The 13,411-nt window shown below is 48.1% G+C and overlaps 1 protein-coding gene across 1 annotated transcript in view; it reads right to left on the bottom strand.

The window, feature by feature from the left end:
* The window catches only part of rgs11 (regulator of G protein signaling 11), a 270,546-nt gene that overhangs the window by 69,325 nt on the left and 187,810 nt on the right, over positions 1–13,411 (bottom strand). Inside the window, 1 exon segment of the mRNA XM_086000849.1 lies at positions 2,779–2,840. Within this exon segment, the coding sequence (XP_085856975.1) occupies positions 2,779–2,840 (62 nt within the window).

The raw sequence follows: 13,411 nt of genomic DNA, 5'->3' as shown, positions 1-13,411 counted from the left end.
TAGCCTTTTCACTTTAGCAAAGGCCCACACAGCTTTCCCTTTAACATAACCTGACTGCCCTTGCAGCCCTCTGTTAAAAAGCTTGACTTAATGTCAACTGTGGCTCAGTTGGTAGCACTCTTGCCTCTGAGTCAGAAGGTTGTGGGTTCAAGTCCCACTCCTGTTTTGATTTCTTTTTGGGTTCAATAAAGACTCATTTCTGAAAGAGAATGTTGTTTAATCTGAAGTCTTGTTCAAGACTTTCTACAGCTTTTTACAGAACACACTATGCTGTGATGCATCTAGAATGAAACTGAAAGTAAAACTCCTCTGGACTGCTTGTCTCTCACATGACCTCTGCTGGTCAGGCACAAGTAATCAAAAACACAGACAACTATGCTGTAAGGCATAAGTAATCAAACACAGACAAATATCATCACTATTTGCTGATATCATTACAACTCCAGGGACTTGAGCACAAAAATCTAGGCTGACTCTCCAGTGCAGTGCTGAGGGAGTGCTGCACTGTCGGAGATGCCGTCTTTCGGATGAGATGTTAAAACCGAGATCCCGTCTGCTTTCTCAAGTGGACGTAAAAGATCCCATGGCACTATTTTGAATAAGAGCAGGGGAGCTATCCCCAGTGTCCTGGCCAATATTTATCCCTCAATCAACATCACTAAAATAGATTATCTGGTCATTATCACATTGCTGTTTGTGGGAGCTTGCTGTGCGCAAATTGGCTGCTGCGTTTCCCACATTACAACAGTGACTACACTCCAAAAGCACTTCATTGGCTGTAACGCGCTTTGAGAAGTCCGGTGGTCGTGAAAGACGCTATATAAATGCAAGTCTTTCTTTTTTTAGTCAAACCAGTTACCCCCCCACCCCCACACCCAATAGCGGAATCCACCAGCCTAACTTGGCAACAACCCCGCTGAGTTCAAATGAACGGAGTTGTCGCAGCAGCACTGAGTGTGAACAACACTAGATGTTATCGTTCATTGTTTGAAGCATGCTGCTTCAGATGCCTAGTCTGAAGTCTAATCTACATCTCACAGCTGTGCTTTACTGTGAGTTTAACACCTTGAGAGCTAAGTTGAGCTCAATAGTAGCATTTTGTAACATATAACGTATCAAGATCTGCCTTTGACGGCACAGTCAGAATGATACTGGGGCTAAAAGGATTAAACTATGAGGTCAGGTTGCATAGACTAGGCTAGTGTCCCTTGAGTACAGAAGATAAAGAGGTGATCTAATTGAGATGTTTAAGGTGATTAAAGAAGTTGATAGGGTGGATAGGGAGAAACTATCTCCTCTGGTGAGAGAATCCAGAACAAGGGGGCATAACCTTAAAATTAGAGCCAGGCCGTTCAGGGGTGATGTCAGGAAGCACTTCTTCACACAAAGGGTAGTGGAAATCTGGAAAACTCTCCCCAAAAAGCTGTTGAGGCTGAGGGTCAATTGAAAATTTCAAAACTGAGATTGAAAGATTTTTCTTAGGCAAGGATATTAAGGATTATGGAACCAAGGTCGATAGATGGAGTTAAGATACAGATTAGCCATGATCTAATTGAATGGCGGAACAGGCTCGAGGGGCTTAACGGTCTACTCCTATTGCTATGTTCCTATGAAATCCCAAGTACTGAATGTCTGGGATTACGTTGCCTGTCTTCCCACTCAGTTGGAGAAATGATCTGTGACCCCAGGAGACTTCAAAAGAGAGGGAGAGGATTAAAATGAACAGAAATAAGTAGGAATCTGGTTTTAATCCAACATGATTTCTTTCACTCATGTCTAGCTTTACCACAGCAAGTGCAATGGTGTCAGCAGCATTTTCAAAAGTTAGTTTTACTGCTTGCTTGTATTAACGTTGAGTGGGGAAAGGCACAGCTCTACACATATATATACTCAAATGCATTTGTAGAATGTTGCCTCCCAGTCTCTAACTGCCTGTGATCTTAACGTTCTGACAATAGAGCTACACTATGTAACCTAAAACATTATTATGCACTATTAAGTTATAATTACTATCTAGAAGTCACCATTATGTGAGTAAGATTTGACATGTCATAGTGACTCGACTTCCTTAGGCAAGTAATTTCTACTAAGTGTATTGTGTTGTATGTATGCTCTAGATATCTTTATAACAAGGTGCTCATTTTTTGGGGTTTCATCAGTAAAACCATTATCTCTAAACTGATATGACATTGCTGACAGTGAGGTAATCAACTTGTAGACTGAAACCAATATGAATAAAGCAATTGTTAACTTGATGGGTCAATGAGTTTATTTGCTGTGTAGCTGAACCATAAGGCCAGGAATGTGCCAAGATCAATCTATTTTCTGTGTTGAGTTTGTGTCCCTGACCCAGTGGGGTTAGGAGCACCATACTTCACCCTAGCAGAGATTCCAACTCAGCACAATTGGCCCCCGAGCCCCCCTGAGTTGGGATGAGAAAAATCATCCAGGGATCCCACTCTTGACTGCCATTGACTGGCTCTTGCTGCAAGCGTATGTGTACAAATTTCAGGTGAGGAGATTATCAGCTGTGACACCCCATGAATAGCCCACCAGCACTCACTGCGAAGGCTGATACATGAATAATGACCACTTGTCATCATAATAATCACTAACAGGCATTCCTCAAAAGCATAACCCAAACAAGGAATCAATGTCTTGACGATGGGAGAGCATTGGCAAGCATGAAAAAGCAAAGAACGAACTCTGGAGAAAACCCCCTGAATATATACATATTACAGTTAGAGTAATACAGCTGTATAGAAAAAAATATCATACCCCTCCAAGGAGATTGATGATTTGACTCTTGATCTGGTCAATGCGTTTTTATAATAGTCAATCTAGTTGTCCAAAGGGATAATTGCAGTGAAAGAGAGAAAAAAAATGAATGTCATTCAATACCGCTTCAATATTCATGCACATTCTATATATAAAAACAGGTCAACAAATTTCAAAAGCAAATCTGTTCTGTATATTTAAACCTTATATTGTAACAAGGTGAATGCTGTAGTCAATGCCCTATTGTATGATAGTATAAAATATCAAAAAATAAATGTTCGGTAACTTTATAACAGAAATGATGTTTAATTTTCCATGTGGTTTAGTAGCATTTCTACTTTCACCAGACACAATTCCAAAAGCAGTCCTCTTGCCCATGTGGAATCTCCTCCCTTTATCGTGCAGTATTAGTGCTGGGTAGAGAGTTAACACAATAGTGATGGACCAGACTATTTTGTTTCAGCGATCCACAAGCTAATTTCCCTCTATTTGCTAAAGAAGTAGTTCAGCTTCCTCTTATACAGTGCCATTAACATAAAAACATCCCGAGTTGTTGGGGCAATGGATGCTGTTGTTGTTATTTATTAAAGAAACTGAGCACACAAATAAGACAAAAACCAAATCTGAGTCCTTTCCAGGACAGAAGTAGAAGTTCAATCACTGAGTATTTGTGATGCTTGAAATAAAACACCCCCCACCCCCCAAAAAAATTAATTTGTTTTACATAGTTCCGTGATACTGATTATATAATCGGCTTTTCAGAAATAATAAAATATGACAATCAAGGATGCATATTACTAGGGAAAGTTCAAAACAGATAACCAGGGGGCATGGATTTAAAGTAATTGGTAGAAGGATTAGAGGGGAGTTGAGGAGAAATGTTTTCACCCAGAGGACGGTGGGGGTCTGCAACTCACTGCCTGAAAGGGTGGTAGAGGCAGAAACCCTCAGCGCATTTAAAAGGTACTTGGATATTCACTTGAAGTGCCGTGAGCTGCAAGGCTACAGAACATGAGCTGGAAAGTGGGATTAGGGTGGATAGCTCTTATTTGGCTGGCAGACATGATGGGCCAAACGGCCTCCTGCTGTGTCGTAAATTTCTATGCGGTGAATTTTCCAGGGTGGTTGCGGGCGCGATCGGTGGTGGGTCGGGTGGGAAAGTTGTTTTTTTTGACACTGGGTCGGGAACCCACTGTCAACTCGCTCCCACGCGCCTTTCCCCCAGGCGCATCCGTTAGCGTGGAGCCGACCCGACCTGCAGCGACGGGCGACCCAATTAAAATCATAATGAGGTACTTTACAGGCACTTAAGAGCCATTTTCCCCCTACTTTTTAAATTTCCCACGGGATTCTGACAGCTCGGGAGCCATGTCTGTCAACCTGAGGCGTGAGTTCTGTGGCCATTGCTCCAGCTGATTGCTTGACAGCATGGAAAACAAACCAAAATAAAAACATGTTGATTACATCAGCTAACAGATTGATGGAGATTCTGTTCTACTTGAAAAGCTACTAGTAAATGTTAATTTTTCACTGGCCATTCTCGGTTGTTACCTTCCAACTGAACAGTAATTGCAGTGAATTGATCTGCACTATAAAAAATGACATATACCATTTAAATACATTTTTGTGTTGTTTCTGGTCAGGTTTTTCTCACAGTTTACTGTGATTGTCCAATTACACATTAAATCAAGTCATCAACCATAACAATTTCATTCTCATCACTCATTCCACTGGCTCAATTTGCTTTCAGTCCCTGAATATAACTAATTTAATTTTTCAGTCTGAGACTTTAGGGTGGATTTCTGCAGAGGTTCTCTCACTTGTCCACTGTTAACTTCAACGGAAGAGCTGCAGAAATCCCAGAAACACATTGTAAGCACCACTTCCACTGTTTGTCAGGGATTCCGCAGCTCTTCTGCTGAACTTGCATAAGATTGTAAATCTACCCCTTTACAATTACATTTAAAATCTGCTTAATTTCTGTATTACCTATACACACACATCTTTTATTTGTACCAGTTACTGATCCAAAAGTCTCTGGGGGAGAAATTCAGTATCGCCCTGTTTGGGGCGCCGCTATCGGGCGTGCACAAAATTTAGCACCTGCCGCTAATTATCGCCTTCGACTGCAAACTTGGCTTTTATCATCCCTGGAGGTGATAGGAGCGCTAAATCAGGCGCTACACACCTCTAAGGCACTAACGCCGAGGAATGAGGCGCTACCTCAGAGGGCGGGCACAGCGCAGGTGCTGTCAGTTAGCGATTGAACACAGACACACTGGCGCCGGTTAGGTCTTAAAGGGGAAGGTTGATCTTGCTCTGCAGCCACACCCTGCTCATTGGAGCCTTGAATCTTGGCCTGGGCAGACCTGTGGCTAAATTTCGCAGCCAAGGACTATGGAGAGGGCCAGGGAGCGAGCACAGCACTTCTGCGAGTGGGCCTTGGAGGCTCTGGTTGGCGCGGTGGAGCACAGAAGATCTATTCTGTACCCAGAGAGTGGCAGGAGGCCTTTGCCACGCGAATACAGAAGAGTGTGGAGGGAGGTGGCTCAGAGAGTCTCCTCAAGCAACATGGTGCCTAGGACCCATCTCCAATGTAGGAAAAAGTTCAACGACCCGGGTCGTCAAGGTGAGTGCCTTTTTTTTTCCAAAACCTCTCCATCCCTCCATCTCAAGCTCACTTTATGGCCAGAGGGTCCTAAAAGCTCCAATGCCCAACACTCATCCAACACCTATGGCCCTTTCATCAAACACACACTTTGCATACAGTAAGGGCTATTCAACTATGGGAGGCACATCAGGCAAGACCATGGCTGCATACAGTAAGGGCTATTCAACTATGGGAGGCATTTCAGGCAAGACCATGGCTGTATATTTACTCAGACGCCATCCTTTTTCTTGCAGGCCAAGCTATCTCATAATAGTAGACAGCAGCAACGGACGGGTGGAGGGTGGCCTCAGCTGCAACCCCTCAGCAATCTCGAGGTGCGCGTCCAAAGGATTGTGGCAAGCCGTGTGATTGGTCCCGTCGCCACTGGAGACGCCGACCCCGTTCTGGACAGCAATGGTAAGGTCATCACCTTTTTGTCCTCTCTCCTTCCACTTGTTCCTCATAACACCAGCCTTTGACACTTTCAATCCAAATTACTAAATCGATGCACTCATGCCTCCCTTGCTGCCACCCTGTCCTCATGCTAAAGCCACTCTTGTACCTCCCTGCTTTCAGATGGTGATTCACCAGCTGAGGAGACGGGCCCTCAAGCTGCCAGTGGGAGTGAAGCTGAAGGCAAGGAGGACGAGGAAGCCGGAGCATCAGCGCCACCCTCTCCCGAGGAAGCCCATACTCACAATGGGAACACGCCTTCCCTGGAGGGGAGCAGGGGGGAGTGGTCTAATGAGGGTGAAGCTCCAGGACCCAGCGGGCTGCAGCAACGCGATGGGGGTAGTGAAGCTCAGGGGCACTTCTCCCCGGAGGGAGAGTATGCCATCGAGTCCTACTGCACTGGACGCAGAGGAGGAGTGGGTCCTCGCTGAAATGAGTGCCCAGGCGGAGCATAGGCACACTGAGCTCATGGCTGCAGTGGCAAGGGTGCCCAAATCCATTGAATCACTGGCAAGGAGTGTGGAGCACTTCGCTGTAGCACAGGCGGCTGCCACGCAAATGCTTAGTGCTGCAAGGCAGTCACTGGCTGCTCTCATGCAGATGCAGATTGAGGCCACGCGAGCACTGACTGCTGCCATCCTCGCTGGTTTGGACACATTTCCCCGGGGCTCTCACCGCGCCGCAGCAGGCCAGCAATCTGTGCTCCAGCAGATTGCTCCGGATGCTGAAGTGCTGCCCTGTGGGAGTGCCAGTGTGTCGGTCAAGCAGGGAGTTGCTGTCCTCTCTCAAGATGACAGCATTCCTGCTGCCACCACTGTCACTTCTCCACTGCACTTGCCACCGCCTGTAGGACAGACTGCTGCCGCCCATGCAGTGTTGGTGCAGTCTGCAGCCGGGCCCTCCAGGCCCAGAGCTGGTCCAGGCCGTCCTTCAAGGGCATCTGCAGTCTCAGGTTGTGTCAATTAACAGCCTTCCACCAGCCTTGCTCCAGCCACTGGGGTCCCATTATGGAGGAGCTGCAGGGTGGGAAGGGGGGAATTTCGCAAAGGAAGGAGATCACCCTCGAAGGAGTGGTGTGGAGATGCCGGTGTTGGACTGGGGTGGACAAATGTAAGAAGTCACAAAACAACAGGTTATAGTCCAACAGTAAAAGTAGGAGGTGTGACAAAGCGTGGATTTTTTGTTTCCAGATCGGCATACACGTGCAATGTGTCCAATCTTTCCGCAGTGCCTGCATGCTTTGTCCTTGAACCAGCAGTCCCTCTGGTCATGGGTGGATCTGCCGCAGCAATAACATCTCTCGAAACCCTGTGTCATTTCATGGGTGCCGAAGTCCTGTGGCTTTTGCTGTATCTCTGCAGCTCCTCTTGCGGCTGCTTCGTATGATACAGCCACACTGAAAGCCTTGTCCAGTGTCAAATCTTTCTCAGAAAGTAGCCTTTTCTGTGTTCCTTCACTTAGGAGACCGCAGACGAATTTGTCTCGAAGAGAATCTGCCAGTCCTGCCCCGAATTGGCAGTGCTTTGACAGCTTCCTTAAATCGGTGAGGTAATCAGCGTTACTTTCATTCTTGTGCTGATTCCTCCTGAAGAATTTGAATCGTTCCGCTATCAGCAGCGGTGTTGGGTTTAAGTGCTCCTGTAGGGTATCAACAATCTCCTTAGAATTCTTGTCCCTCGGTTTGGCTGGAGTGATTAAGTTTCGTAACAGCCCGTATGTCCTTGCGCCCATTAGATTTAGAAGTACTGATGCCTTTTTATCATCCTCTATTTCATTTGCTGTGCAATATACCTCCACTCTTTCCACATATGTGGTCCAATCCTCTATATCGCTATCAAAAGCAATAATATTGCCAGTCTTAGGCATCCTGAAAAAAAAATGGCGCCTCCCGCGCTTTCCTTTCTTCCCCGCAGAAAAAAAAAATGGCGCCTCCCGTGCTTTCCCGCCGCTGCCGCTGCTGACAACGCTGTTCTCCGCAGTTTTTATTTACACGGGTATTTTTTTTTTTTTTTTAAATAGGTGGAGACTCGTTCCCGCCGGACTCTCTGGGACTTTTCCCTCCCTCTGCTTGGTCCGAACGCCGACCTGCTTTGCAGCACCGGCCGTCTCCCGAGTGCTCCACCCTCTGTCTCTGCTTGCCTCCGCCTTCGCTGCTCAGCCCCGCTGCAGAGCCACCCGATGGAGCACCAGACCGCCGCCCAGGAAGGATTATTGCAGTACCTGCCACCAGCTCGGCTAGCTGGTGAAACCACAGTTTTTTTTTTTTCTTTCTTGTTTTTCTTCGACTTTTGTCTGAGGAATCGATCTCCTTGAGGTGCTGCCGAATTGCAGGTAAGTCTGTTTCCAATTCGTCGCCACTGTTGTATCCGTGTGTTAATGGAGACATGGAATGCAGGAGTTGGTTTCACAGGTGTTTACTGAACAAAGTCTGGAGGTGAACTAACAGATACCAGACACTATACAGGCTTATATAGCCCGAGTGGCCATTACCGGCATTACAGTACAGGGGCTCTTAAAGGCACATACACCACATTAATGACTTTTTTTTTGTGTTTCTTTCTATTAGTTTGTCATGTGGAAATGAGACACAGAGTTTGTAAAATAAATAAGTTTCTGTATTCAAAATGTACATGTTTGGTCTTTGCAATCATTGTTGCCTTGACCGGCTTAGGGGTTGCGGGATGGTTTCATTCAGGTTGTTTGAATGGCAGAAGCCATTTCCTCAGAAGGGGCCTAGAAGCGACTTGCTATGAGCCTTTGACGGATGGCCCTTCCACTTTGTACATTGTGTGCCTCCCTCCCGCCTTGGTGCTGCTGATGATCATCCTCCTCATCTTCCTCCTCCTCCTCCTTTGGTGGTGCTCCAATGCCTGGTGGCATTGGCTGGGTCCTGAGGATTGCAAAGTTATGCAGCACACAACGAAGTGGGAGACTCGCTCAGGCAAGTACTGAAGGGCTCCTCCAGAATGGTCCAGACAGCGGAACCATTGCTTGAGCACGCCGATTGTGTGCTCAACGATGTTCCTGGTAGCTTGATGACTCTCGTTCTTTCGCAGCTCAGTAGGGGTGTTGGGCGTACGGAGTGGTGTCATCAGCCAGGTGCACAGAGGATATCCCTTGTCCCCGAGAAGCCAACCACCTGGGTGATGCGGTGCCTGGAAAAGGTCTGCCACAGAAGTCTGACGCAGGATGAAGGCATCGTGGCTGCTGCCAGGAAAGTGGGAATTGACAGCGAGTAACAGCTGTCTGTGGTCACAGACCAACTGAACGTTTAAGGAATGGAAGCCCTTTTGGTTGCGGAAATCCTCGGCATTCTCATGCGGCGCATGCAAAGCCACATGCGTGCAGTCAATGGCGCCCTGCACCATGGGAAAGCTCGCTATCATCGCAAAGCCCTTTGCGCATTCTTGCTGCTTGTCCGGGGTCATGGGGAAAGCGATGTACTCTCGTCTCCTTTTAAAGAGGGCATTTGTGACCTGACGGATGCAGCAATGCACCGCGAACTGGGAGATATTGGCGATGTCCCCAGTAGCTGATTGAAATGAGCCGGTGGCATAAAAGTTGAGAGCCACTGTTATCTTCACTGCCACCGACAGAGACGTCCCGCTCCTCAGTTGAGGCTGCAGATCTGGCTGAAGCAGATGGCAGAGCTCAGTGACCACCTCCTTGCTGAAGCACTGCTCCTCAGACATATTAATGTAGGAGAACTGTTGGCAAAAATCCCTGGGAGGGTAAGGTCTCCTGTACAGAGGCCTGTTGGCCCTCCTCCGTCTGGCCATGATTGCCACTCTCTCTCTGCGTCTCTGTGCCCTCCGAATGTGATGGAGACGGATGACGTCCCCATCCATTGCAACCCCCATAGTGTCTGGGCAATCAAAGTTATGAAGATCAAAAACCAAAGTAATTGCAAAGTTATGGTTAGAAGCCAAAACTACCTCAGACAGCATTGACTCAATGCAGAAGTCTCTCTTTCTCTCTTTGTCTCTCTCAAAATCTCTCTCTCTCTCTCAGAATGAGTGGTGCAAAAATGGCTACCACACAAATGCCAGGAAGAGGCCCCCTTTAAATAGCGCCCCCCCCAGCCCCACAGCGACTGGGAAGCGTTCCAGTCTACCTGTCCTTGGTTGCGCCAGGCGGAAAGGAGGGGGGCGCCACTCAATTTCCTCCCGGGGTGTCACAAGGGCGTTGCACTCTCGAGTGACGTCAAGATCTGCGTGCGCAGGAGATCGGCCGGTATTGTTTAGCGCCGCCGCAGAATGTCTGGTTAATTTCACCAGCGGCGCAAAAATCGCCGTGCCTGGGCGCTTGTTGCTTTGCGCCCCATTAGCGCCCTCTTAAGGCGCTAACGGGAGGCATAACCAACTAAATTTTTCCCCCTATAGATTTGTGACTAAAGCACAAATAACTTCACAATTAATGTACTTTTTTAATCATGTTCTTGATCGTATTTGTAGATGGAGTCATATTACTTAATGATAATTTTATTTAAATATTTCTTTGTCACTCATATGTAACTTTTATTATATTATTGTACAGTAAAGATTCAACACCCACTATGTTAGGTTGAACTTAAAATTTAATGTGGCCATGGTCCCTTTAAGGATCCCGGCTGAAAACGCATCATGAACGACGTCACCAGACCCGATCCATCTAATTGGACCGGGTAACGTGCTGGGCAGACTTAATAGGCCCCATTAAGGCAAGTTCATTTTGTACAGCGGGATGGAGCCAGCAGCAGGGTCGAGACCCGCCACTGACACCGGCCACATCGGACCCGCCAAGGGAAGGAAAGTTCTGGCCTATGATTCCTCTATGATTCTAGCAGACTTAAATAACTTGAAGACCTCAATTTGCAAAGTGCAAACCCCACTTCATAATTCCACTGCATCACTCTGTTCAGAAGCGTTTCACTAAACTTAAAAAAAATCTATCACATGAAATACCACGTTTTGTCACAAAAATCAATATTCCACCATCTTCAAAAGGATTCATTACTGATTTATGCCCATTTATGTTTTCCTGTAGTCTTTTGTTTTACTAGCAATTTGCTACTCTGTCCAGTTTGATATCATCAGCAAACTTTGATATCCATCCCTTTATGTCCAAGTTCAGATGTGTGTGTGTACATACATAAATCTTGCATAAAGAGCACAATAAAGTGCCACACTTACTTCCTCCTGCTGTCAAACTTCAGCGTATCTTTTGACTCACTCGGAACTAAGCTTTGAGAGATCTGCCAGTATTATATTAAAATTCTTGCATATACTTGCTCTCCACATTAACCTTACTTTCTGTAGCATGATTGTTGAATCACACTTGAATCAGCTCCAATTTTAACTTGGAGCGGGAATTGGGTGGAAGCAAGTGGCAAACCCTACTGACCTCAGAACCGTGAGGCTTGGCTGATGTTAAGACCCGGGCCTCATTTGCATGTCTCCAGTCAGTTGCCTGTCCACAGCCGGCAGGAAGTGGCAGCTGGCTGACCGGCGGGAGCAGAATGTCGAGCAACAGGAGGCCACGGGCTGCAACCAAAGGAATGGTCCCCAGCTCCAAGGTAAGTTGTGGGAAGGCGGTTTTGAATGGGTTTCGGCATTGGGAAGGGGGAATCCTGCTTCTTTTGGCTCCACAAGGAAAGTAAAAAAAATAAAAGTTTTAAAAAACTTAACTCTTTGGGACTCTTCTGGCCCTGAATCTTCCTCCCGTTAGCTTCACCTGTCAGAAAAGCCACAGTGAGTTCCCCGTTCAGGCCACTGGATAAAATTGCATTTGGGTCCTGGTGTCATTATCAGAGCCCGATCCACATTTTTAAAGACAAACCCCGCCGGTTTCAGGAGTGTGTCCTGGCCCCCAGTTTCAGGGAGGGTGTCCAGGTTGCCGGTTTCAGGGAGGGTGTCCAGGTTGCCAGTTTCAGGAGGGTGTCCTGACCGCCGGTTTCAGGGAGGGTGTCCAGGTTGCCGGTTTCAGACGGGGTGTCCAGGTTGCCGGTTTCAGGGAGGGTGTCCAGGTTGCCGGTTTCAGGGAGATTATCCAGGTTGCCGGTTTCAGGGAGGGTGTCCAGGTTGCCGGTTTCAGGGGGGTGTCCAGGTTGCCGGTTTCAGGGGGTGTCCTGACCGCAGGTTTCAGGGAGGGTGTCCAGGTTGCCAGTTTCAGGGGGTGTCCTGACCGCCGGTTTCAGGGAGGGTGTCCAGGTTGCCGGTTTCAGGGTGGGTGTCCTGACCGCCGGTTTCAGGTGGGTGTCCAGGTTGCCGGTTTCAGGGGGGTGTCCAGGTTGCCGGTTTCAGGGGGGTGTCCTGACCGCCAGTTTCAGGGGGGTGTCCTGACCGCCGGTTTCAGGGAGGGTGTCCTGACCGCCGGTTTCAGGGAGGGTGTCCAGGTTGCCGGTTTCAGACGGGGTGTCCAGGTTGCCGGTTTCAGGGAGGGTGTCCAGGTTGCCGGTTTCAGGGAGGGTGTCCAGGTTGCCGGTTTCAGGGAGAGTGTCCAGGTTGCCGGTTTCAGGGAGGGTGTCCAGGTTGCCGGTTTCAGGGGGGTGTCCAGGTTGCCGGTTTCAGGGGGGTGTCCAGGTTGCCGGTTTCAGGGAGGGTGTCCAGGTTGCCGGTTTCAGGGAGAGTGTCCAGGTTGCCGGTTTCAGGGAGGGTGTCCAGGTTGCCGGTTTCAGGGGGGTGTCCAGGTTGCCGGTTTCAGGGGGTGTCCTGACCGCAGGTTTCAGGGAGGGTGTCCAGGTTGCCAGTTTCAGGGGGTGTCCTGACCGCCGGTTTCAGGGAGGGTGTCCAGGTTGCCGGTTTCAGGGTGGGTGTCCTGACCGCCGGTTTCAGGTGGGTGTCCAGGTTGCCGGTTTCAGGGGGGTGTCCAGGTTGCCGGTTTCAGGGGGGTGTCCTGACCGCCAGTTTCAGGGGGGTGTCCTGACCGCCGGTTTCAGGGGGGTGTCCAGGCCGCCGGTTTCAGGGGGGGTTTCCTGGCCACCTGCTCAGGAGAGCAGGTTTAAATTTGAAGACTGTGGGAAGGGAGCGTGGAATTGGTGGCGAAGTCTCCCGGGCAATTTTAATCATCCGCCCGCCCGGTTTCAGCCAGGCAGGATTAAAATCACCCCTTTTGTGTCACCAGGACATTATGGGAAAACCTTGCGTCAGCAGGTCAACATTTTAGAATGAGAAAAGCCTTGCCTGACAGACTATAACCGCAGGGTTCTTGATGTTAGTCACACTGGAATGTGAGTCATCCAGGTCTGATAGCCATTTTGTTTTTTCACCCAAATTTAGTTTTGTTTTACCATTTTTGTTGTGTGTTATAATTTGATTTTTGGGTTTTCCACCTGATCTTTAGGGTACCTGGTAACCTCCTCCCCATTTGCAGGTGCCCAATTCTAATTTTGGGCCTGAGGCAGTGGCCTACTCACTTCACATCCACCTGGTTTCCTTTCCTTGTTAGTGGTGAGCCTAATGCTGGGGCCTACTACCTGATCCATGACGTTTCTGCCTGCCGGACCCTCATCAGTGCAGCGGTACAACAAAATCTGCCAAGAGGTGTCCATAT

The sequence above is a fragment of the Somniosus microcephalus genome, chromosome 11 (genome assembly GCF_052327205.1).
Source record: "Somniosus microcephalus isolate GS21.2 chromosome 11, FLI_Smic_1.0, whole genome shotgun sequence".
Taxonomy (NCBI): domain Eukaryota; kingdom Metazoa; phylum Chordata; class Chondrichthyes; order Squaliformes; family Somniosidae; genus Somniosus; species Somniosus microcephalus.
Note: the sequence above shows the minus strand (reverse complement) of the source record. Positions and strands in the feature narration are given on the sequence as shown.